The sequence below is a fragment of the Catharus ustulatus genome, chromosome 5, assembly GCF_009819885.2.
Source record: "Catharus ustulatus isolate bCatUst1 chromosome 5, bCatUst1.pri.v2, whole genome shotgun sequence".
Classification (NCBI taxonomy): Eukaryota; Metazoa; Chordata; class Aves; order Passeriformes; family Turdidae; genus Catharus; species Catharus ustulatus.
In genome coordinates this window covers 31,032,209-31,059,429 of record NC_046225.1, presented here as the reverse complement: position 1 = coordinate 31,059,429, position 27,221 = coordinate 31,032,209, and the positions used below count along the sequence as shown (strand labels likewise).

At 39.5% G+C, this 27,221-nt stretch overlaps 1 protein-coding gene across 1 annotated transcript; it reads left to right on the top strand.

Annotated features, from left to right (window-relative positions):
* Positions 1-4,332: 4,332 nt before the first annotated feature.
* ASIC5 (acid sensing ion channel subunit family member 5) lies at positions 4,333-25,235 on the top strand. The gene is made up of 10 exons (XM_033059362.1): positions 4,333-4,457; positions 7,421-7,727; positions 9,347-9,578; positions 10,716-10,835; positions 11,763-11,912; positions 12,455-12,602; positions 14,108-14,164; positions 18,305-18,473; positions 22,110-22,201; positions 22,836-25,235. Exons 1-10 carry the CDS (start codon positions 4,418-4,420, stop codon positions 23,033-23,035), a joined length of 1,515 nt encoding a protein of 504 aa, XP_032915253.1. The 5' UTR covers positions 4,333-4,417; the 3' UTR covers positions 23,036-25,235.
* Positions 25,236-27,221: the final 1,986 nt, after the last annotated feature.

The following is a 27,221-nucleotide window of genomic DNA, read 5'->3' as shown; positions in this document are numbered from 1 at the left end:
GCTTTTACTGGCAGGTGCTTGGCTCGGCGCCCTGGCTGGCACGTCTGGGGTTGTAAATGTCAGAAAATTATTCACATATTAGCCGTCCCCGAGTATTAGCCGCACTTCCAGGTTTCCACCAAAATTCTTGTCAAATTGCTGCGGCTTGTATTCGTGAAATTACTGTATCTTTTCTATATAAAGATGTTGTATTGTTAATCTCATAAAATTATAGTATGAAATAATTTCGATAAACTCACAGGTATAACAGTGAAATGCAGTACAGCAGCTACAGTTTTGGTTAACAAAGTGCAACTCACATTGTAGAGGTGAAGCCCCCAGTGCCCTAAACCAGAACCTCACTGTGCTGGCTACTCTGCCAGCATTGAACAAAAATCTCTTCCTCACCCAATTTAATAACATAACAAGAGATAAGTGAATAAAGACACATAAAAGGAAGGTGAAGAGCAGAAGTAAACTTGGAACCAAAATTTGTCCTCTGCTGAAGTGTGTGTTCTGTGATTTTCTGAACTGAACTTGCTGTCTAACTAGCACTTGAAATTAACATTTGGTTTTAAGAAAACTAAAATTTGGTGACTCCAGTCTAAAACAAACAAGCTTAAAGTTGATGCAATATTAATAATCCAATCAGACATTTGTATCTGGGGGAGGAACAGAGTTCAAGGTCTTGCAAACTGCAAACAAAGAGATGAGATAGTGCTGGAAAGATTATTTTTTTCTTTTTAAATACCGCATTTGTTCAGATTCTTAAACACAAAGAACTGTGTCATCACTTCCCACCGTACTTTTAACTTGCGTTTATTTTTCACACATCCCAGCACAACCTTTCCCCCACTGTCTCTGATTTGTGGCTCAGTAGAATGCAACAGTATTTCCTTCACATGCTTATCATTTTTGACTGATAATTATTCCCAAGTATGGAGAAAATGTTCTTTCACTTCTATTTCTCAAACACTCTGCTTTCATCAATGCAGATTGATCAATGCCAGCCAGAGCTGTAAACTTAGGAGAAACAACATATCTTGAACACATTCCACAATGTTGTCCCACGGCAAACCTATTCTCTATTAATGTCTTGCAGACACACATTGCAGAGTGCAATTCTTTAGTAAAAGCTGTTTTTCCCTTCCTGAACACCCCAATCCTGGTTACCTGCCAAGTCCAGTGAAACGCAAACCTGTAACCATAAGCTACTCCCATGCCTCCACGTGGCTCGGTTCGTGCTGCTGTTTACTCCACTGTACAGCTGTCTGGAAAGTGCAAAGGGCTGGTTTAGGACAAACATTGATACAAATTTGCTCATCTCATCCTATTCAGCATTATCATTAATGGTTGGGGTGATGGAATAGGTTGTGCACGTCTTAAACTGAGAAATGAGAACCTGGAAAGACTAATCGCATGCTGGCAGATAGGAGCCAGAATTCAAAATTACCTTAATGCACTAAAATTAATCATGTGGAGTTTCTGTGACGCAAACAGCAGAACTTTTGAATTTCAGTTTTGGTGACCAAACTTACAAATAAGAAATTCTTTCGAGCAAATCTTATACTCAAATTTTTTAATAGCGACTTTCTACATGGCATTGAATCCCTCATTTCCATCCAGCAGCAGAAAAACTTTGTCTATTACATCCTGGGCACCACTCTCCAAGACAGATGAAGACAATGTGGAAAGAGTAGAGAAGAGGATGGCAAGAACAATGGAGTTTGATGTAGAAAATATAGACCCTTAAGAAAGATGGAAAGAATTGACTTGTATAACTAAGAGAAGATTGTGGCTGGAAAAGTGAGAAATACCTCCCTTTCAAAAGGAAGGGCAATAAGCAACTTCCAATACACCACAGGATGGGAAAAGGAGTAGCCATTTTAAATTATGGCAGGATAACACAGACATATGAAAACAAAATATAAGGAAATTCTATGATCTTTAAGCATTAAAAAACAGTGATGAGAGCTCATAATTTCTTCAGTCATAGCTGATTCCTGGTCAATGTAGAGAGAGACTCAATGAGTCCTCAAACTCTCCTTGAGCACCTCCTGCTGCAGCCCCTTCTGCCTCCCTTTGCTGAATCCATTTTCAGTACATGTTCAAAGGAAGGAGCAAGACAGATGTTTGCATATACAATCAGTTACGGGCATTCCATGAAATGGCAATGACAATACATTGTAACAGTCCAGGTGGTGATCACTCCATTGTTTTTCCTCTGTTTTGCCTTTTTTATATAACATTTTTGTATATATTGAGTAAAAGTATTGGTAGTTTGCCATATTAGCAAACGCATTACTTCTGTCTAAAAGTAGGTAGTATTTGAGATGCTTCTATTAAAAGAGAGAGGTAAGCAAAAAATCAGAAGCATTAATGTCAAGATAGCACTTAGAGAGGGTCATGCAATGTAACATGCATTGGAAAGAATCACTACCATATTCTAAAAAATAAAATATTGTCCAATGAAAGCTAAATATACACCAAACACACACTTGTCTATGCATGTATTTTATCTCAGCAACCCATAAGAATTCTCAGAAGACATTTTGCTGCAACTAGGCTATAAAAAAATAACTTTATCAGAAATATGCTATCTATTTGTCTCAGGAAATAGCTATGTAGTTACACTGGCTGCAGTGTATTTTTTAATTTAGCACCATAACATAAGAACTGAACAGCACTTAAGACTGACTTCAAATATTAATTTAAGTACAAAATTTGCATTATGTGTGAATGCAAAAAATGGTGACCACCTCTGTCGATAGCTGGTTTATAATCTTTACTGCATTAAGTATTAGGGAACGTGTGGTTTAAATAACTAGATACATATGCTAGGAGTGAGTGGACAGAGCAAGCTGCCTGTGGCAACCTGGGACCTGTTTGTCCAAGCCATTTGGGAAGGATGAACAAACATAAGATGGTTGGTCTTCATCCCTTGGTGTTTGCGTAAGAATTAATATAACACAACCATAAAATAAATAAATTTTTCCAAATCAGTATCTTCTGTAAAACACAAGGGGATAACATAAGCCTTGTTCATCTAAAGCATTGCATAAACATAACAGTGCTTTGTAAGGCAGCAACACAATTTAAAAAAAAAAAAAGTAAGCTGAATCATTTGCTGTATAGAGAGCCAAGTAACTTACAGTTTATACTTCTTAATTCTGCGTACATAACAGTATAAAAGATTGACATAATTTGTTTTATGAACACAAGCAACTTGGGCAAGAGGTGTTGTCTGAGCTCTGTGAATTACAGTGATTAATAGGAGTCAATGGATCTGCAGCACTCGGAAACTTCTTGGCAGAGCATCAGTTGCACTCAAGTTACAAACTTGATCTTAAAAACTGCTTGAGTTGACACAAGTGCTGTGCAAAGTTTGTCCTGGCAGAGTCCCACCAGTAAGGCAACAGTAACAAATGGAGCAAGAGACAGAGTACAGATTCCTGTCAGCCAAGAATAATTCATTCGAGTTCAGTGCTTTACCTTGCTGCTTGTATCATTAACCACATAGCCAGAAGATAGCAAACAACCAGGCAGTGAGGCACCAAGGAGCCAAGCTGATACACTTGGTAACCCAGAACTCTGTAGGTGACCAACAAGACATTACTAACAGAGGGAAAGAAATAAAGAGATCAGAAAGAGAATGTGAAGGGGTTTTTCTCTTATTTTTTCCTAAAGCATTAATCAAGTACATCCCAGGTTTGACTCTTCCATTATTTTTATTCACTTTTATTAGATGTTATGTTCTTCTCTTGAAATAAATTTCAAACAAGATAATTTTGCACATTTGCAAAAAAGTGATCTCTGTACTTTTGCGTAAGGCCTTGCTAGAATGATTGACCCTACATGTATATTCATCCTTGCCTACAGCGTTAGTTCTTAGGAGTAACAGCTCATTTTTGCTGAAATGTCCACAAGAACATGAAATCTGGAGCTGATTATAGAGACAGATAGTCAAAGTGTGGATAAACCGCATCCTGTTCCTGGTGGGAACCTAGTGAGAGACATTGCCCTCCAGACCAGGAAGAGGCTCCTTTTTTACTTCAAGAGAAGCTATTCAGTTCTGAGCAACACAGTATTTTAGCAAAGATAATTGGTCTTTCTAAAACAAAAGGAAAATATATGAAAGCCATTTGTAAGGTGATGCAATACACAAGTGCACTTGTACTGCTATTAGCATAATGAGTAATTGAAGTGTATATAAATATGTACATTTGATCGTGTAATCAAAATTATCTTCTCCTTCACATTGTAGACTGTGTTAATAAAAGGCAAAACGTAGCAACCCTGGCAGGTAAATTACCCTGTCCAATGCGTCATCGAGAATCACCGCCCATTTAGTTTTCTATAAAAGCCATTACCTAGTAACGATCACAGTGGCAAGGCAGCTTGTTATCCATCCCTTCCTTACTGAAATAAGCGCAGGCTCATGGACCAGCTCAGGAGATTCATTGAATTGGATGCCAAAGGTATGTGACTAAGTATACCAGAGTACTTTACCAAAAGCTTTGTTGTTTGTTGTCTTGTCCAAAAATAACAATAATGTACCTTTTCAAGATACAACAAAGAAGGTAGACTTCAAAAAAGATTGTAGAAAAAATTTATATGTTTACTTTAGAAGTTAGTCTTTAGCTATTGGTCCTCTGTGTACTTAGAATAAAGCTAATAGTTTTAACTGGGCAATTGCTAAATAGCATTTTTGAAAGAAATCTGGAAGTAGCTTAAGGATTCTTTAAGATAATCATAAAGTACTGCTAATGAAAGCAGCAGCATGCTATTATGAGATAATCCTACACATTAAAAGCAAAACTTTCAATGTTTTTCTCAGGTGAAACATCATTTCTAGTTACTACTATTTACTGTACTAGCTATGCACAAGAGCAGAAATATAGCTCACGTTCATGTTTGCTTAGATTCAAAGTTACACTTCTGCTGATTAGGGTAACTAGTGTTTTTGATGGCACTGGACTTTAATGTAGGGACATGCTATCATTCTTGTACCTTGCACAGTGCATATGGAAGAAATAAACACTGCACTATCCTTGGAGAAAAGGATCTGACTTGCCTGTGATTTCTTGTTGCAGCCTACAGGCAGCAGGTGCAGACATGTCCCTCTGCTCTTTTTTGGGGAACATGCAAAGAACTCATCCCACTGGCCATGTGCTAGTGAGAGAGAAGACTACAACAAAACCAGAAATCTTCTCCATTCCAGCACGATGTACAAAACCACACACATCTGAACAGATTTGCAGTGGGCTCCAATAGACACTAGAGCTAGGAGAGAAAAACTTTTGAACAGTTTAGTAGTGGAAAACTGTCTGATGATAAAATGAGGTCATGGTAAATTATGTAATATTGATCAAAGTTCTTACACAGACCTTAAAAGAACAATATAAAGTAAATTCTTTCCCTTCACAAATATTTTGAAATCCAGCACAGCTGGGATTTCATTATCACAGTCCAGAGAATATGGACCAAAGAAACGCCCCAGAGTACTGATGTGGTCACGATGTGGTTGATGTGGCTCTGGCAGATGAGTCTTACATCCCTTTGTTCCTTTGCCCAAATGTAATAGCCTTGAGTAAGTCAGTCTTAAATAGGCTATATTCTTTTCCTACCACACATGCAAACTATTAAGCCTAGTTTTTGGTTAAAAACAGAAGGGAAGCCTTTAATTGCTGTTAAACACTGATCTAAATAATACATTTTCAGACATTAATAACTGTCTCACAGCTTTCTTTGATTTACTATTCTTCTAAACTTATTTAACGCCAAAATAAAGTAGTGGACAGCAATCCATAAAAGAAGCACTTTGCAAAAAGAGTGATCCAATTATGACAAGGCACCAAAAAGGTCTCATGAAGTTTCCCTCATTTGGATATTTTGGTAGAGAAAATTATGTTTAAATCCACGTCCAAAAGATTATTCAGCATTAAGCATAAGAAAGTTCCTACAGTTCCAGGTATTGATTACACTCATTATTGTTACAGCCTTTAAACTTAGAGTCAAAAGTTGTTTAGTTTGGTTTATTTTAATATCAGTTTATAGAAAACATGGTGAAAATGAAAACTAAACCCATCCCATTTCAAAGTTATGGAATCAGACAAGTATGAACCTAAGAAAATGAGGTCAGATATTCTTTTGAAGCTGCAACCTTCCAACTCTTATCCTAAAAATTTTAATACTGAAAGAATGAAATTCCATTTAATATCATTCATTATAAACCTTATTTGTCAGAGCACATGTGAAAGACCACTCCTATTTTGGGTTGTCACTCTAAAAATAAAATGTCTAAGTTTTCACGTAAGCTCACAGCAAACTATGGTTTTAGACCCGGGAGGTACGTCAATATCCAACCTTTTCCCCAGATGTGGAACTACAGTAATTTCATGACCATAAGGCGCACCGGACTATAAGGCGCACCCCCCTGGAGTCGGTAAATTTTGCAACTTTGCAGATCAGATAAGGTGCACCGGACTATAAGGCGCACTTTTGTTTTTTTTTTTTGCAGCGAGGCTCCACTCCCAGCTCCCCCCACGCGGTTGCTGGCCGAGGCCCCGCCCCAACCCAGCAGCCATGGGCCCCTGGACCTGCCTGTATCCGCGGCTCCGTGCAGTGTCCCCGGGGCCGGAAAATGCCCACCACCACTCCGTGCAGCATCCCCGGGGCCAGGGAACGCCCGCTGCCGCTCTGTGCGGCGTCCCCGGGGCCCCGCTGCTCCGGGAGTTCCCTGGGGCTCCGGGTGCCCCGATGCCGGCGGGCTCGCCCCGCACCGCCACTGCCCTGATTCCAGTGGCTTTCCCACCCCACGCGGCGGCCGCCCTGATGCCAGCCGGCTTCCCCCCCATGGAGCCCCTCTCCCCTCACATCCTGACGCTGCTGCGGGGCCACTCCCCACTCACAGCCAGGCACAGCCCCACAGGGCCACTCCCTCCTCACAGCCTGGCACAGCCCCACGGGGGCACTCCCCCTCACAGCCAGGCACAGCCCCGCAGGACACCTCTCCCCTCACAGCCCAGCCCTGCTGCAGGGCCGCTCCCCCTCGTGGCTCACACTTCCGGGTTGGCAAATTTTGCCACTTTGTCCAACAGATAAGGCACACCGGACTATAAGGTGCACTTCAGGTGTCAGGGGAAAATTTTAGTCAAAAGGGTGTGCCTTATAGTCGTGAAATTACTGTACTCTTTTAAATTAAAGTGCTTAAACATTTGTGGGCTTGAAATACTGCAAGATATACTTTGTACTCAGGACAGCACTGAGCTCATCTCTTAGCACACAACCATCCTCACAAGCAAGTTTATTATTTAAAGAGATAATTTACAATTTAAGGGAAAATTTGCGTCTACTTTTCATGATCAGAATTATGTGGATACTTTTTTTAAGTGATGGTTAAACACTAATTTTTAAAAAAATTTAACGTTGTTCCATTCAGGAATACTGGAAAAGATACGATTGTGTTTAATAAAGAAACTGCTGCCAGATTTGGAAGACAGAAGGAAGTATCATGAGGAGTTTGTCTCATCCTCTTCATTTCATGGTGTGCATAACATTTTCCACACACAGAGCAAGGCTCGCAGAGCGCTGTGGCTGCTGATAGTCACAGGCTGCATTACCATTGTTATTTGGCAGATCTGCAGTCGCTTCATCTACTACTTCAGCTGGCCAACCACAACTACATTGGTGGTTCAGTATGTGGAAAACGTCGAATTCCCCGCTGTGACCTTCTGCAACTTGAACAGGTAAAAAATAAGTTTGTTGTTTGCTCTTGAGACACAAAACATCTTTATCTGAAAGCAGTCAGGTTCCACAACTTGTTCGACAAATCACATAAACCAAGGAAAATATGGCTATTAGGGGCATGTATTCCACACCACCACATGGTACTTCAATGAAAATTAAAACAGGAGAATTAAGAAAAGGAGGTTGCTTTTATAATCTTCCCCTTCCTTCAGATGACATGATTTTTAACTTTCGCAAGAAGTTGGAATAAAAAAACTCCTCTGGTGGTAGTGTTCCATGTATGAGTGTTGCTATTCAGTGTAACTATGGGACAGCCATCAGCCACATTCAAGTTAAAAATAAATGACAAGACTAGCAAATGATTTTAAGTAGAAACTTAAAATGGAAAGGTAAAAATCTTAGGCAAAACAGATACTCTTTTGTCAGAGGTGTTCAGCCTTTAGAACTCCAGCTGATGTTTGAGGTTTTTGCAGGAGGAAAGCATTTGGGTCGTTTGGAAATCATGAACTTCACTAGAGATTCCAACATTTGAAGATAGTGGCCAACATTCAGTGCAGCCACATCAAAAATAATTTAATAAAATCGTGGCCTGATTTTTAGAGCAAATACACAATTTAGGGAAAGTTTTAGAAACACAGTTTATCCATATTTTTTCCCTCAAAAAATAGTAAGTTTGCAAATTTTCTACCTTTTGCTGGCAGAATCAGACAGAAATCCAAGTCTCAAAGTTGTTCTGCCTTCCTATGCCACCTTCCCATTACCTGCATAAAGCTACCCTGGGTTATACCACAAAACGTGCACTGCAGACAGAAGTTGCGGTGGGCTGGCTGTTATAAACAGCTTCTTGTAACTACAACAGCAGCACACTGAAAGGAGTCAGCTACTGTGCATGGCATTTTTCCTTCTCAATAACAGTTTGCTGTCATATCCATCTGCCAGTCATGCTGTGCTTTTCCTACCCTCCCATCTTTATTAACTGGGTTTTTTTCATTAGCAGGACAAAGAAACACAGCACTCCCTTTTTCTTTAATCTTTTGATTCAAATTCAGTTGTGAAGAACTGTTCCTACTACTCTTCCTTAACTGGGGCATTAAGATCTATTACACAAATATGTTGCATTAATAAAATTTTTAAAATAAGATAAAATGTCAATTCTAAATAACATGGCATTATAGTTTCATTTGTGCTTATTCTGTCCTCAAACTTCTAACTTCTGTAAATCCTTAATATACTTCAGCACTTCTCAGCTAGTTTCCCACATGTAAATGCAATTGTTCAGCTTGTCATTGGTTCTACAAATCTGGTTGTTTGCTTATGTGGTTAATCTGCTCAGGGGATTTGGTTTTTAATGTTTAATAAACAACCACCCACAATAGAAATGTTTCCTATATGACTGACCAGAACAGCCATGGGAAGGAGTCTATGGAGATATGGAAGATACATTCCTAAGAGTCTATATCATTTATTCATGTTGTAGAGATCAAACTGCAACCTGATGGTCAAGAATCACTTACAGTTTGTGAGCAGAAAGCAAATTGTTTCACAGTTTTGTCAAGAGCAGCCTTGAGATCAGTCCTATATAGAATACCAAGCAATTATTTCTCCTTCTCATTGACAGGTTTCAAGCTCATGCAGTGAGCAACTTGAAAGTAATTTTTTTAATTTGGAACATTGTATCTGCAATTATCCAAAAATTTGCTACGGAAAATAAATATTCCCAGGAGTTGAATGATTTCCTTCTTGGGAACCAGAACTTCAGTATCAAAGACTTTACAAGGAAAAATGGGTTTTATCTGAACAGCAGCACATTACTAGAATGTGATTTTTTTGGAAAGCCATGTTATCCACAGGTAAATATGTTAATTTTATTAAAACAGTAGCATGGAGAGGAAGGGGACCTGTTCTTATACTCAAGATATCTGGCTTTGCCAGCTGCTCCCCTGTGTTCCTTTATAGCCAGACAACGGAGAACAAAAAGTCCTGCCCAAAATTACCCTGAGGGTCTCAATTCTCCCACTGACTACAGTGGCAGCCTGCTGGACTCTGAGCTGTAAGATGGAATTTCAGTTTAAATTGCTCTCTGCCTAATGCCACTTCTACATAGATAGCAGCTTTTGAAAGTTGTCATACCTCCAGGCTGTATCTAACAACCTTTCCACCAGTGGCCTATAATGAAGGACAGTTTGACTGAAGTTTTTTGCATGATGTGATTTTGTATTTTTGTTCTTGAGGTCAAGGATATAGACAGCCAGGGTAACTATATGCAGAGTGCACATGAATTTTTTAATATTGCAATTAAAATAGACCATCTTTATGGATTTGGGACAACAGCCAAAAATATGATCATCCCATTTTTATGACAATTCTTCTGTAAAGGAATTCCTAACGCAAACAGAAAATGTGAACAAAGAAGTCAGGTCTACATCCTTTCAGTTTTATCTAACCTTTAGATATGCTGTAGTTTCTAAAATTAGTCACTAGAGTCTTCTCTTAACTGGAAGGCACTAGTACTAAGAACTAAAACTGAAGCAATGAGATGTAGTCATATTAAATTACAAGGTGGTTTCAGGAAAAAATGCAAATATTGTACTTTCATATGTAACACGACATTTAGTTTTGAAACTAAGTCTTCACTTAGCAGCAAATTGAAAAAATAAAAAAAGATATTTTTGAATATATAATTTCCGTATTATGTTGCAGGTATAGAAATAACACAGGACCTCATTAAATTATTCTGAGCAGTTCATAAGTGTTAATAAACAATGTGAAATTTCTCCTTTAAACTTCATTTTCTATAGAAAGGGTTAAATATTTTAATATTTCATCAATACCACTTTTCTAATTGGAATATTGAGCACTTTGGAGGAAAAAAATTAAACAAAATAACCCAACAACCCCAGTAGTCCCTCTCTTGCATTATATCTAACTAAGGAAACTACGAGTGTTTTTTCTTTCATTTCACTATTCCCTATTTTCCTTTATTGAAGGATTTTGAACAGGTTTTCACTGAATATGGAAACTGCTTTACTTTTAATCACAATGATCTTTCAGCAAGAAGAGTGAGTTTATCTGGAAGAGGCTTACATTTGCTTTTTGATGTCCAGCAGGTACAGCTATCCTAAGGATTATAAGCAATGAATCATATGCTAACTTATAAATTAGTGGAGGGGTGTTTTTTGTTTGGTTTGGGATTTTTGTTTGATTTGGTTTACAGAGACCTCCAGAATCTCATGCACAGACTTCAAAATCAAGATTATTTCCAAATAAAAGGGTATTTTAAAGGAAAGATCCAAACAGAGATTTAAAAAGACAGAATTCTTATTGACTCTGTCCCCAACTAAGGGGGAGAAGGTTGTGAGTGAGCATATACATGCACTGTTCACCCATGACTGAAAGATGTTATCAGAAGAGCAATTTAATTTTATACAAGCTATTCATTTATTTCCCAGTAGGGATGGTCACCTGGTACCAGTTTCTAAGTAGCACCAAATTTTAGTTACAGCAGCTGCAGCAGCTCAATGCCAGCCAACACCTGGCCTTTGCACTTCAAGTTATTTGTGACATCAAATTGTCTTTGACCAACAAAAAGCAGAAAACAGGGAATATCACCTTGTGAGAACAGGGAAGAAAACTAACAGACTTAGAAGAAAACTAAGCGACTTAGACATTGGCTTTTGTTCTCTGGGAATTACGAGTCAGGAGTGAAAGGTTCTGAAGAGAAGGTTTGCTGGAATGTGAGGGGTAGTTGCAAGTAAAAGGAACAAATCTCCAAGTTATGAGTAAATGCCCATCTATGACTTCTTGTATTTAAAACTGGGCAATGCCGAAAAGAATAAAAATAATATAAGTTTACAACAATTGGAAGGAAACTCTCAGAGGTAATGAACAAAGGAAATTCAAGTCAGTTTGCTTCTATACTTTCCTGTAAATTGCCAAAAACGTTACCAAATAGCATAGTACAACAATAAATATAGCTAAAGGTTCAGATGGTAAGCAAACCCAAAACAACTTTAAACAATTCTTTTTTGTATCAGGACAAATTCACTGATGAACCTACTCTTGGTTATACTGATGCTGGAATAACTTTTGTTATCCATTCACCCCAAGAGCTTCCACGTTTTGATGGTTTAGGTTTACTGACACCAGTGGGGATGCATGCGCAGGTTGCAATCCGCCAGCTGAAGGTAAGGACTTTACCATGAGCTGGAAGTAGGTTTTTTTTACTGTCTCTAATTCTATTCTGAAGCATTGACAATGAATCAGACATTTTGGAATGCAAAATAACATTTCCTTCAGACACAAATGAAATTACTGCTATTTGCGGGGAGGATATCACTGGTTTTCCTAATTTGTCTCTATCAAAGTCAGCCTTTCTTTCCTGTAACTTTACAGCCTCCTTGACAGATAATGATAAAAGACCACAGTATTTCCCTATCAACACATTCTGCTACCATTAATGGGGGGGTCGCACATTCCTAGCAGAATCCAAGTTGCATAGAGCACCTTTTTGCACTAAACTGTCTGATCAGGGCCTACTTTTGCTGTGAGAGGGAGAGATGAATTTTTAATCCCAAGAGCATGAACTGTAATTGCCTCTAATTAAATGACATTGTTACATTTTATGTCTTCAACAGGCTTCCTGCAGCACTTTAAGGTGTAAGTAAGCAATACCTATGTTTAAAACAGACCAAAACCAATTATATCTTTTGTTATTATTACCCTGCAGTCAATTATCCAAGAATACCCATGGGGGGAGTGCAAGCCTGATATAAAACTTCAGTACCACAAGATTTATAGTACTAATGGATGTTTGCTGGAATGCAAAGCCCGGTACATACAAGATTGGTGCGGCTGCTTACCATTCATTCTTCCAGGTATTTCTCACAATTATTTTCATACCACACACTGATCATCTTCCTGGAAGACCTCACATATTATTGAATAGCCAAGGAGATACAGCACATATTTGAGGGAAATCTCCAGCTGAGATTAATTAAAATTCCAAGGAAAGAAGCAAGATATTTGGTCAAGCCTAGACCTAGCCTCTGGGTCATTGTCTATTCTTAGGATACAGTCCAAAAAATAGAAAGAAACAATTATGCCTCAGGGTTGTGAGACAGGTCGGTAGTCTTCAATCTGACTTCCTAGGGAGCTGGAACTAAATCCATAAAAAGGCGTATATTTACATACATAATCCAGGCAATTTACTTCGCAGGCAGGCATTCAGCAACCACAACAGAAGAGCTTGCTTGAAGACAGAATCTGAGGACACCTACATGAGCCACGGAAAGAGCCTGGCAGCAGCAAAGGCTCTACAAAAGCCAAAAACCTGTGTGGAGCCTTCTAACCAGCCTCAAATGTGGAGCATTGGGTGCATGCTGTAATACTCCCCTAAAGTATCCAGGCTTCTTCTTTACTCTAGAAAAGCAGTAACACTGAGCTCTCACACCTTTCCAGCATTAAATGTAAGGACAAAACTGTCACCTAAAGCAAGAGCTGAAACCCAAACCTCTGCTGTTGCACCTCTTTTTTCACAACTGGTAGGCAAGAAAGCCACTAGGTCACAAGAAAAGCAGCAAGAAAGCCTGCACTGTCTGACTCATGTTTTTAAAGTATGTTCAAGCAAGGCAGAAGGTTCTTGTTAAAGTAGATGCATTAATGTGTAATCTCTAGCCTGTTTGAGAAACAGGAAAAGGAGGTTGGTAGTCTTCTGCAAACTGTCATGGAATGGGGGTTTCCAAGGAAATTAAGTCTGGATCTCCCATGCCTGGGGTGATAGCTTTATACAGCTTTATACAAGGACAGTTAGATAAAGGAGACCAATGCCTTCTGGAACTGTGTGCTACACTGCTACACAACATCTCCATGTGAACAAAAAAAACCCTAAAAATGGGGTGAAACTGAGGCCATCTGAAAATTTTGTTCTAGCCCAGCATATTATCTTACCCCCTGGGTCTCAATAAAACTCCAGCATGCAGCTCAAATTTTCTGCAGAAACACATGGGATGCAATCACATATCAAATCTACCTTGCTTTGTTTTTTGTTTTTTGTTTTTTCATTCCCACTAGGAAAAGCAGAAATTCCTGTCTTTAGCAAGCTCAGACAAAGAGTGAATCACAAGCTTAAAGGCAGTTCAGGTTAGTTCACATAATGAATGTGTTTGCTCCAACAGCAGTTTGGTCTGTTGTGTCTCTTCACTCAGTACATCTCCTGGTATTGGCAACTGCACTGTGCCCAACTGAATTGATTTCTCAGTTGTGTAATCATTAACATGAAGTGGTGAGCAGGCTTTGATGACATTACATTTTAGTACAGCACAAATAGAGCTATGGGTTAGATGGTTAATTGAAGCTCCTAAATATTTTTATTTATTTTTAGGAAATGGAACAGAATGTGACTTGCTGAAGTTTTACAAATGTGTTTATCCAGCAGTCTGTAAGTAATAACTTCATATTCATATTTTCTAAGCCAATTCCAAATAGTAGACAACATCTATCAATTAAATCAAAATACTGAAAGTAATCTGAAATGGAGTACATCCCAGTTCATTTAATATTCTGAAAACAGACCAGACAGAGCATGCTGTACATAATACATATGTATGTATATATATACACACATATATATACATATGTATGTGTGTATATATATATACACACACATATATATATACATACATATATATAAACTAATAGAAGAATTCATTTTAGCAACTAGAAATGGTTTAAAATGGGAGAACATCCAACTAATGTGTTTTCAATTGCCTAGCCTTTGGCTAGCATTTTCACATCTTCATGGTTCTTTCTAGATAACATGTTTGTTAACTGGTAAAAACATAAATCACTGGACTTTAAGGTTTTATCTTTTCTAAAGTAAATTATAAATTTAGAAAGCACTCAAAATGCATAAATTCTTTTCCATAAACAAATAATCTGCACACAGTGGGTATGAAATTTGTAAGTCACTATAACAGACTGGAAAATACTTACAATGGTAATCTGAGAAGTAACTTTTCTTGTACTTTAGAAAGTTTTCTTTTTTAATTGCTTTGGTTTCTATTGTGTGACTCTCTCTGAGTGATTAATAGACTCAGAAGTTGGTGGAGAAACTGTTTTGATAAGGTGTGTGCAACATTAAGGCCAGATCTACTTCTGTGAACAATTACAGTAATTTCACGATTACAAGCCACACTGACTGTAAGCCGCATCTCCATGTGTCGGAACATTTCGTTCTTTGTCCATACACAAGCCGCCCCTGATTATAAGTCGCTCTGTTGTTCGCAGCGAGGACCTGCGTGCAACAAAGTTGCCAAATAGTAACAGAATCGTGGGATTGCGAGGTTTACTGGCTTGGTTCGGGTCGTGCGGGCTCAGCCTGCTCGGGGCTACCGACGGGGCCAGGTGGCCCAGCTCGGCGCTTCCTCGCAGTGGCAGGTGGGGATGGAGCCCACCGGCATCCGCGGTGGTGGTGGCAGGCGGGGATGGTGCCTGCCAGCACCCACCACCATGGCGGCAGGAGGGGAAGGAGCCCCCCTGCTCCCGCGGCGGCAGGCAGGGGTGGGAGCCCCTGGCCTCACCCCTGGACCATGGGGCTGGCAGGAGGGAGCCTCTGCCTCCCCCGCGAGCCATGGGGATGGCAGCACGGAGCCCCCAGCCTCCCCCTTGAGCTGTGGGGATGGCAGCACGTAGCCCACCACCTCCCTCCCGCTGCACTGCTGGCACGGAGCCCGCCTCCACCCGCCGTACAACAGAGCAACCAATTTGTAACAATCGTGCAATCTCAGGTTTTACTGGTAGGTGCTCGGCTCGGCACCTCGGCTGCACTTCCGGGGTTGGAAATTTCAGAAAATTTTTCACATATTAGCCGTTCCTGAGTGTAAGCCACATTTCCGGGGTGGGAGCAAAATTTTAGTCAAAATGGTGCGGCTTATAATCGTGAAATTTGCACTTTTTTTTCCTATAGCTATTTTGAAATGTATTCCACTAAGTTCACATTCTTATATAACCATGATCTTTAAAAGTCTGTCATCAGGGAAGATGTATATTATTTTACTTAATAGTTTTTCAGTGACTGAATTTCAAAGAAACCACACAGCAATAAGCAAAAATGACCCCAAATTTCCCTGAAGGATGAACAGGATTCAGAGAAGGATCCCAGAAAGTTTGTAGATATATGGTTCCCAGCATCTCATTTTAGCGGCTGACTCTCCTTTGAGAGGAGAGGTAATACATCTGGTAACTAAATCTCAAGTACAGTAATTTCACTATTACAAGCCGCACCTGATTATAAGCTACGTGTCCGGGTGTCGGCAATGTTTAGGTCTTTGTCCATGTATAAGTGGCACCAGAATATAAGCTGCATTTTTGTTCGCAGGGAGGACCCACGTGCAACAAAGTAACAAATTAGTAATGGAATTGCAGGATTGCTCGCCCTGGCCCGGCGCTGCCCTATGGTGCTGGTGGGAGGGAGGCACGGAGCCCGCCTTCACCCACGGCATCAGTGGGAGGGAGGCACAGAGCCCACTCGCACCCATGGTGGGAGGGGGAGGGAGGCACGCAGCCCGCTTGCACCCACAGCGGGAGGGGGAGGGAGGCACAGAGCCCCCTGCCTCCACCCCTCGCCGCGGGGCCGGCAGGAAGGAGCCCCATGCCTTCCCCCGTCGTGCTGCCGGAACGGAGCCCACCTCCACCCGCCGCGCAACAGAGTAACCAATTTGTAACAATCATGCAATCCCGGGTTCTACCGGCAGGTGCTTGGCTCAGCACCCTGGCTGGGACTTCTGGGTTTAGAAATTTCAGGACTTTTTTTCATATATTAGCCGCTCCTGAGTGTAAGCCACATTTCCGGGTTGGGAGCAAAATTTTAGTCGAAATGGTGTGGCTTATAATAGTGAAATTACTGTAACAGCACACTTATCCAGTATCTCCAGGACCTTCTAAGAGCATTATTTTAGGAACTCTAAAGGTTGCCTCTCCAGAATAAAATCCACAACCCCAGTATCCCTACAGAGTATTTCAAATCACCAGCTAACAGGCTGAGATATCTTCTCCTCTGTGCTTTGCAAAAGTGAGAAGCCCACAAGCAGAGGAACAGACACAACCTCTACCACCCCATAAATAGGACAAACAGAGCATCACAAGTAGGAGATTACAGTACTCATCTCACAGTGATGGCTTATGATTTAGGAAACATTATGCCTTACAATTTTTCATCCACATTGTTTCTCTAGCTTTCCCAGATTTCTCTAATGATTATTTTCTGTAATTCTTTTGGTAATTCCTTGTTAGATTAATGGCTCCCCACTTTCATGAGCAGCCAGACCTGCAGAATTTTATGACATCTCTTCAGTATTTGAAGAGACAAAGCATTTCCTAAGCCTTCTTAACTGTCTTGAGCCCAATTATCAAATGGCAGGCAGGGGTTGAGGTAAAGTGAACTTAGCTTACCAAGATTTTTAGAGTTATCAGATGGCAGCAAATTACAACTGGAATTGCTCTGGAAGCTGTTTCTGTGCACTGCAATGAACAGGGCAGGCACTAAGGCATCAAGAGCAAGGATATATACCTAAGTATTTACAGTAATTTCGTGATTATAAGCTGCACCATTTTGACTAAAATTTTGGTCTGAACCTGGAAGTGCGGCTTACAATCAGGTGCGGCCAATATATTGATGAGGTTCAGAAATTTTCCAGCCTGGAAGTTCAAGCCCACACGGTCCTGAGCCGATCCGAGCCCACACGGCCCTGGCGGGGGAGCGGCGGGGCCAATCAGAGCTGGCACAGCCCGGTGGGGAGGTGGCGGGACCGATCCAGCAGGGGAAAAGCAGGGCCAATCCAAGCTCACCTGGCCCTGTCAGGGGAAAAGCGGGGCCCATCCAAGCCCTCACGGCCCCAGCGGAGAGGGGGGCGGGGCCGATCTGAGCCCGCACGGCCCCGGCAGCAGAAAAGCTGGGCCGATCCAAGCCCGCACAGCCCCGGCAGGGGAAAAGCGGGGCCAATCTGAGCCTGCACAGCCCCAAGTTGAGCCAGTAAACTCCACGATCCCGTGATTCAGTTACTAATTGGCAACTTTGTGAAAGTTGTGCAAGCATCCTCGCTGCGAATGAAAGTGCGGCTTACAATCAGGTGCGGCTTCTATATGGACGAAGACCTAAACGTTGCCGACACCCGGACGTGTGGCTTATAATCAGGTGCTGCTTATAATTGTGAAATTACTGTAATTAGAAAGCCAGCCAAAAACATGGGAAGTCTTTCATTGTCTTTTCTGTTTAACTGTGAGTTAGAAATAATAAGAACATAAAGCATCAACGAAGGCAGAAACACTTAGAGGTGATGTATTTCTTTGGAAAAAGTGAGAAAAATATTTCAACCCTTGTTTGATGCATCAGCTTCCCAAACAACAGTTGCAAGTACTTATTTGATCCTTCAAAACTGGTAAGTATCCACTTTTCTTGGGATAATTAATCTGCACATTTATCAAAGACAATTAGTAGTAATTTAGTAAGTATTTTAAGAAGTTTTTAAACAGTGTGTTTTTTTAGAAATATTATATTAATTATTTCTTCTGAATTTTCCAGATGATATAGAGATAAAAGGATTATGTACAGTAGGAACACACAATTCCACTTGCCCTGCCCCATGTGAAGAAACAGATTATCCTACCACTGTCACCTATTCAAACTTTGGAGGAGAAAATGCCATAAAATATTTTTCTACAAAACTGAAGAAAAGCCCAGAATATATCAGGTAATCTTTCTTAAAACCTTGTCTAACAAAGAAATTATCAATTCCTTTTAACCATGCTAGCAGAGTATATGATGAAAATATGACCTTACCAAGATATTTTATGTGTGGTATTATTACCATTGTCTGTGAGATAACATAATCTCTTGGACAACACTAGTTAAGATTTATACAAACTCATATCTATATTAATGTATTTATGTATTATACACATAGATACATACATATATATATGTATATATAATATAGATACATCTAAGACAGGATAACAAAGAATAGATAATGCAATTGCAACATAATATTCTCAATTGCCTTCTCTGTCTCTAATCTCTTATAACAAAGGTTTTGATCACTGTTTCAGTAAGGGGGGAAAAAAACCCCTATGAAACCTATACACAATTGATTCAGTAGAGAAGACAAATCTTCACACTTCCACAAATTAAGGCAATGAAAAAACACAAATAGATGCTGTATAAAGGTTTTCTACTTTCAGCCTATTCCCAAAGGAAGCTTTGTAAGTCTTGAAGACCTGGGTTTTGTTGTAGTAGCAAAGCCACACAGTTAAAAGTATTTTCTATTGATAGTAGAATTCCCTAATATCATTTATATTATAAAAATTATTTAGAAAATCTTTGGTACCACATTAATTCTTATGAGATAGCAGAAGAGGGAAACAGGATGGTTGTGTGTGATTGAAAACACTGCATAGAAAAAGGAGGTAGTTCTCCACCCAGCAGAAGATAACACACACAGAAGTTAACAAACACAACGTTCAAGTGTGAAAACATCTGAACACTACTGACTATATCTTTTATGCATGAAAAGGTGATAGGACTTATGCATAGAGTTGTGTTGCTCAGTACGCAGACTGCGCTGACCTAATCTGCATACTTTTAAATTCAGAGATGCCATGTGTCCTTATGCTTTAATAGACCATATGTGCCTTACTGTTATGATATAAACAATTGGTGCTAGACTTCCTTGCAAACACAAGCGTTATGTATATAAAAAAATAATTTCCTGATTTTTTTCTAGAAAGATATGATCTAGTTCTCAGAGAAAATTTAATACAGCTCCATACACTGAATTGCCTCTTCCTCATAGCCAGAGATGTCAGCAGTACAAATAAGTATTAAAGCAAGTGCTACATGAACTCGTAGTATATACAACATCGAAGTATGTTTATAAACAACTGGAGAAAATTTGATTCATTGAGTATCTATGAGTTTCACTGTCTCAGTGATTTTCAGTTTCTCACTTTTGAAGCCATCAGTCTGCAAATGCTTGCATACATGTGCAGGAACTATACAAATCATAAAATGGTTGGTTTGTGTGAGACCTTTAATGATCAACTAGTCTAACTCCTCTGCAATAAGCAGGGACATCTTCTACATCAGGTTGCTCAGAGCCCAGTCCAACCTGACCTTGAATGTTTCTAGGTATGGGTCATTCACCACCTGTCGGGGCAACCCATTCCTGTGTTTCACCACCCTTGTAAAAAAATGCCTTCCTTATACCTAGTCTGAATCTACCCTCTCTTAGTTTACAACCATTACCTCTTGTTCTATATCTACATGCCCTATTAAAAAGTCTGTTGCCAATGAGCATTATGAAAACTCAACCTCTAGTTATATGCAAATGATATTAATCCCTTGAAAACATTTTATCTTTGTTGATTATTTTATTGTCTGTAAACATCATGTGCAACTCTGTAATTATTCAATTAAGCAAGGGAACATACAGGAAATTCCCCTGTTACCAGGCCTTAACCAATAGGAATCCTGCCAACACATTAATGAGTACACATTTCAAACTATAAAACATAGAGATGTAATTATTTCTGAAGATGTAAAGACAAAAAAGTTAAATATTTATTGGATAGTTCTGCTAGCAAATCCATTACAAGGGCAGGAGCCTTACTAACCGAATCTAGGAGAATAAGATTTTTTTTATACACTAGTGCTACCTGAGTTTTAGAATTATCACCTGAAGAGACTGAAGTGATGATTCTGTATAGAAAATAATTTATTTTCATTAATATTGAAAACTACCTCATTGCCACTGTCAAACCAAAAACCTGTAGCTGTCAACACTTCTGAAGAATTACAGAAGGGTTTGGGTTGGAAGGGACCTTAATGAACATCAGGTTCCAGCCCCTGTGGACAGGGATACCACTCTCTGCATCAGGGTGCTCAAAGCCCCATCCAACCTGGCGTTGAACACTGCCAGGGATGGCACATCCACAATTTCTCTGGGCAACCTGTTCCAGTGGCTTACCACCCTCACAGTAAAGACATCCTTCCCAATATCTAATTTAAACCTACCCTGTTTCAGTTTAAAGCCATTCCCCCTTGTGCGATCCCCACATTCTTGTAAAAAGTCCCTTTTTGTGTTTTTTGTAAGCCCCCTTTAGGTACTGGAAGGCTAATTTCTCTCCAGAGGCTTATCTTCTCCAGGTTGAACAGCCACAAGTCTCTCAGCCTGTCCTAATAGGTGGGGTACTCCAGCCCTCTGGTCATCTTCATGGCCTCCTCTGGACTCTATCTACGTCCTTATTGTCATGGGAGCCCCAGAGCTGGACAAAACACTCCACTCTCGTGGACCTTCCCTCGACCTTCTGGCCACTCTTCCTTCAGTTTTTTCTAGGCTGACTTTGTGGGCTGCAAGTGCACGTGCTGGTATGTGTTGAGCTTCTTCTCAGTGAACATCCCTCCACTTAGGGCTCCTCTCATTCTATTCTCTGTTCAACCTATACTTGTACTTCCTCTGACCCAGGTTCAGTACTTAGCACCTGGCTTCATTGAACTATGTGAGGTTTGCACAGGCTCACCTCTCAAGCCTGTCCAAGTGCCTCTGGATGGCATCCCTTCCCTCCAGTATGTCAGTCATACCACACAGCTTGGTATCATCGACAAATCTGCTGAAGGAGCCCTCAGTGCCACTGTCCATGTCACTAAAAAGATGTCAAACAGTGCTGGTCCAAATACTCTACTTGGACATTGAGCCACTGACATTATGTGTGCAATCAGTTTTTGTGTCTGTTTTCTTCCAAACCCATTTTTTAAAATTCAATTTAGGATATAGGCAGAGCCTTCCTATAGACAAGATATCATAAAGAGGAGGTTTTTACTCAATCATTACACAGGTCTTGTTCCAACTGAGATTTACCTACTCCTCCAAATTTGCAGAAGGCAAGAATATAATTAGGTAAGTGAGGCTACTAGCAGAGGGCAGAACTGAACATCCAAGTTTAGGACAAGCAGTGCTCTGCACAAATGTGCCAATTGAAATAGGTGCAATTAAATATGCAGTTGCACATAATCAAGAGTGTTAGGTTACACTGTGCTTGACATTTCCACTCAAGTTTCTCTCAGTGACCCTTAAAAAGTTTGAGTCTGTCCCACAGTACACATCTAGAGCTACCTTTTCAACACAGAATGAAGATCTACTCTTGCTAAACTGCTGTTGTTATTAGGACTTTGGGTTTCATCCTTCTCTCATGTAACTGATTTTGATAACACTCATCTAATATTTTATTAAAGGACACTATCCCTCTCCCTGAACTCAGACCATGCTGATAGATGTTGGTAAAAATGAACGGCACTCCTGCTCAAGTAAATTCTGTGTATTTGTCATTAGGCAAAACCTTGTGCGTATTGAGATTAAATATCATGATCTGAGCTACAAAATAACACAGCAGCAGAAGGCCTTGTCTATTTCAGAGTTACTTGGTAAGTGACTGTTTAATACTTATTTATTTTTATTAATAATTATCTAAAAATAATTTTAAAAACACCAGACAAAAGAAACCCACCCTGTTTCTTTAATTTTCTCTCCTCCCAAATCAAAAACTATGAGGCCTTCTGAACAAGAAGCCATAATTTTTATATTATAATTGTAATAATCATGTCTGTCTTGTGGTCATTTTTGATACTGTCTGTTCTCATTCCATTAAAGAAGCTGTTGTATGGTCAGCAGCTGAGAGTAAGAATCAAGTCTGGCACTAGTTTATTACTGTATCACACACAAGACTGTAAGAACAGTGATGTTTTGCGGGTTTGGAGAGGAGAGAGAAAACATGGGGATGAGAAGCAAGGGAACAGCTAAAAAGGCATAGAAGTAGTAAATATTTTAAGTATCTGTTTCAGAGTAAGATGTCTTGTGTCGTACTTGCTTTATTTAGAATTTTCAAAAACACATTAGTCTTCTTCAGTAAACTTTCTTAAGAATATTAATTCTGTTTTCTTAAAGTGATGAATTATGCATATTGAATTTATTTAACAGTTGAGCCTGGCAGGGTTTTGTTTGCTTGCTAGACTAAACCAGATGCTTTGGATGACATATGTTTATTTCCTTCTATTGTAGCTGATGTAGGTGGCCAGCTTGGATTGTTTTGTGGTGCCAGTATGATAACAATCATAGAACTGCTAGAGTATATTTTTACTAACTTCTGTTGGATGTGCATCTTTCTCCTTTTGAAAGCTCCTGATATGCCTCAATGGAACAATCCATCCCAGAACCAACCAACACATAAGGAAAAAAAGAGGGGAATACAAGAATGTTAGTGGTTTGTAGAAGTCCAGAACTGATTGGTTTTGCAAATTCCCTTTCTTTTTAAGATACAAAGGAGATAGTAAAATTTTACATTGCTCCCTTCTCTTCTCTCCTTCTTCTCCCTTTTATTCCCTAAAACTATCTAACTGTGCTAAATAACTTTAAAGAGTGTATTTCACAAAGTCTTGCTTTACTTCTCAGATAAAGAAAAATGCAATCTTTAACTTCTCTTTTATTAATTTTTTTTTTTAATAGCATAGCAAATGCTGCTGACACATGATACAATTTAGTATTCATGACCCAGTATTTATCTTCTGGGTTTTGAGTGATGAGAAGTAATACACATGCCAAATTATCTCACAGAAATTTCTTGACTACCAAAACTATGTAGCATTGCTATTCTTAAAATGCAGGTTCCTTATTAGCAACTCTTCTAGTAGGTATCATTGTAACACATTCCAGTGAAGAATATAGTACCTTACACTAGAACAATTAGGAATGTGCTTAATAGCAATAAAATTTACAGTACTATCTGTCTGAAACACATTAAAAAAAAAATCTCATCAGTCTGCCAGCTACTATAGAGAACCTCAGGACATCCAAGTGGAATGACAAGTGGGCAAACATGGGTCAAGTTCAGTGTTTAATGTCGTGAAAGATGACAATAAAGGCTAAAGGCTTCATCTAAGTCTTATTAAATACAAATTGGTGTAAGAATTTTGTGGTTTTGGTGCTGATTCAGGCTTCCTGAACATTTGTTTCTTTAAAAGTGTTCAGAAAAGCTTCTGTGATTTCCTGCATCTGTTTGGGCCTACGGAGCAGTAGTGGTTTAGTCTTATGTTTTTTTTAAGAAGACTGCAATGATGAAACAAAGTAATAAGTGTATTTACTAGAGAGCCAAGTCCTTAAGGTCAGACATAAAGTAATGAAAAGGCTATCATTTTGCCATAATTGGCAACAGGTTTCCTTCCACGTAAGCCCTAGGATATCCAATCCAGGAACTACAGGAAACGGTTTTGTTTCCTAGACAGAGATGCCTTAATTTTGTCCTCTAACCTTAAGCATAAATCAAAGTATTTTCTTTCTCAATTCTTTTTCATTGGTCACTCCACTTCTGCTGGGATTTTTCCCCCTCACTATTACCAAGCACATTTGGCTCAGAGGCCTACAAATAGGTCGTTCTAACCCCACTACGTTCCAAGGTGTGCATTAGCCAACAGAGGAAGAATGGAAAGAACAGAGTAAACATACTGCAATATTTCTCCAAAGACTTCTCCCAGCCTCAAACAGTTTCTAACTGTGGAATTCTTAAACCAAAAGAAATTATAGGTTTAGAGGTAGGAACAATGTATTATCTGAGCTCTGGATAAAAGAAAAGCAGGGCAAAGTTTAAACATAGAAATCTAGTACACCCTGTATTTCAGAGATCAAACTGTTTGTTAGCTATCAATCACCATGATTTGTTTTGTTTGCTTCTATTAAATAAAAGGACACTAGTACTGAAAGGACAAAACAAAACAAAACAAAAGTTGTTGTTTTTGTCCAAAGTTTCTAGTGAAATGAAGGACAGAACATGCTAAAAAATCAGCAAAAAAAAAGCACCAGTCCCCAGAAAGGAAAGATACTGGAATCTCTGCTTTTTTAACAAGACTAAAATAACTTTTGCTTACTACAATGACTTTGGACAAGGACAGCTGAAATCACAGCTTGGTTATAGATTCTTTAAACATACATGGCAGAAGGAGCTCTGAAGAAAGCACAAAGACGTGTTTTGCCCAAGGTCAAGTGACAGACCTGGATGGGTTTTTTTCAGCAATTGTTTGGGATAAGATTATATAAAGCAATTGATTTCACAGCACAGCTAAATTTAGCAAATGTGCTGTGCAGGAGAGCAGAAGTAAGGGTGCTTTTGTATTTTGATGACTCCTCCTCTATTATGGCAATAGAATTTTAAAAACTGTTAAGGAAATGTCTGGCTTTACTGGATGGGTGTCAATGTCATATCTATAAGGACAGCAGAAGCAAGGTATTTAACAGGTTGAACAGATCCCCTCCTAGTTTAGCATTACTTTGCCACTTAGTTATTCTGTTCTCCTTTCCACAAGTGTGCATCCATGCTCCAAGTAAATATACTGGGAAGCTTTTCCTATAGCAATTGATTCTAAAATGGTAGTCCTAACAATGAAATTAGTTTACATGACTAGGAAAGCCCCCTTGGGCTCCTCCCAAGTCCTTGTCTAATGTGCAAAAAGAGATGCAACATAGAATTTTGTAAAAAAATATTAAAATACATTTTTAAATGCATTGTGCAGGTCATTAAACTTTATTTAATGCTGTAGAGAATCTCACACTGTTCAATACATTTTCTGAAGGACAGAGGGAAGCAATTTATTTATGTGGATGATGACCTGTGTTTGGGAGCGCTGGATTTTATAGAGTATTGTTGCATTCCCTTATGAATTTTATAAGTATTTCTCATAGAGTATTGTTTCATTGCCTTATACAAAGTATTCATTTTCAACCTCTGGGGAGCTGGTCAGTGTGTCAGAGCTCCTGGCACAAGGAAGATAGACTTTATAATAAACTATTAAAGAACTTGCCATGAGAGACTGGGGGAATATTGGAGATAGCTAAAGACATGAATCACACCTTTTGACAAGTTCCTTCAGTTTATTTCCCTTCTTCTGTCTCACAAGACTAGACATGTCTAAAGGAGCACCAGAAAATAAGGAATTATTCAAGAAGAAACTGCATTTTTTTTCCAAAGAGTTTAGGAAACCGGTTTGGCACTTGCTTGTTTGGCAAAGCAAAATGTAGAATGTACAGAATGGCCTGTACAGAAGGATTTGGAGCAGACTTTAATGGAGTAGATGAATTCACTGCAATGTTTCACCAGTAGATGCCCCACTTACCTTAGACTGCTATTCACAAGGCTTTTCTCACACAGCTGATTTCTCAGCACCTATTATAGAATTTCTCAGTGTAACTGAAATCAGATTGTTTCCCTCTGGTTAATGATGTATCAGCTGGGTAAATATTTCAAAGGAGCTGCTCACAAACCTGCCATTATTTAGACTGAACTAAGAGACATTATCTTTGCAGCACTATGTTTAGATTGATTTCTGAGGAAAACCAACAAACGAAAGTATACAGCCATCCCCACTCTGCATCAAAATCAGATGATCAAAGCATTTCTAAAGGAGCTTATTCAAGCCAGTTGATCTAACATTGCTTAAGAAAGTGTTGGTTAAGGTAAAACAATTGTCCTCACCAGTTTTTTAAGCTGAAACTACCTGGGGTGGAGGGGAGGGGAAGTATTTCCCTCTATAATCACTCAAGTTTGAAGTTAGTTAGCTGTGCCTACACCCTAGCCCAAATACAAGTGTTTGCACTGTGTGTGAATCTGGTGCTGGGAAAACTTCAGAAAAGAACTCTACCTCACCTGAGCAGTACCTTATGGTAGCATGAAGCAGCCAAGTTTCTTATAAATAAACACTGCCTCACAGTTGCTCAGTATTTTGGAAATCCAAACATTAATCCAATCATGCAATTCTAAAAACTCCCAGACCAACATAAACCATAGTGTTTCACTCACACTGTGTCTAGAAGTATGAAGTGTTTCCAGACTATATCCAGAGTTAAACACATTTTTATGTTGCCAGATGGTGTGCTTAATAAACTCAGGATACAGGAAATATCTCTAAGTTCATACCAAATTAATTACTTAGTGCAACGTTGAAACATGACAGGGTTATAAATTATAAGTTCTGTATGGTGAGGATACTGCTGCAGATCCAGGGCTAGCACCACATCTCCTTCATGTTGCTCATGGCCATCCTGCACTGCTAACCCTCTTGCACTTTGCCCCTTTATCCACCAGGAGACGCTCACCTCTGCTGACTCCTCACTAAAAGCAGCCACCACAAGAAGGAAAGCTTCTTTAGAACACAAAAACTTCCAAATAGCTTTCCCCACTACACAATTGATGTTTAAACAGGAAATCCCCACCTATCTCTTGTCCCAGGACAGATCTGCCGAAGGTGGTAGGGTTTTTGTGGTTTTTGGTTTGGTTATTTTTTAGTGTCTTTTGGGATCAGGGTTACTTCCACAAAACCAGGAAACAGAAGTTCACTCATGTAGCTATTCTTTCCCGAGTGAAATACCAAAACACTTTTATCTCCAGAGGAGTATGTAATT

What these genes read in the sequence shown, in the direction of transcription:
- ASIC5 (XM_033059362.1), top strand. Translation starts at nt 4,418, where the DNA reads ATGGACCAGCTCAGGAGATTCATTGAATTGGATGCCAAAG. An exon ending in AAAAGCCCAGAATATATCAG is followed by an intron (nt 18,474 to 22,109) that starts GTAATCTTTCTT and finishes ATTTGTCATTAG; the next exon opens with GCAAAACCTTGTGCGTATTG. An exon ending in GTCTATTTCAGAGTTACTTG is followed by an intron (nt 22,202 to 22,835) that starts GTAAGTGACTGT and finishes CTTCTATTGTAG; the next exon opens with CTGATGTAGGTGGCCAGCTT.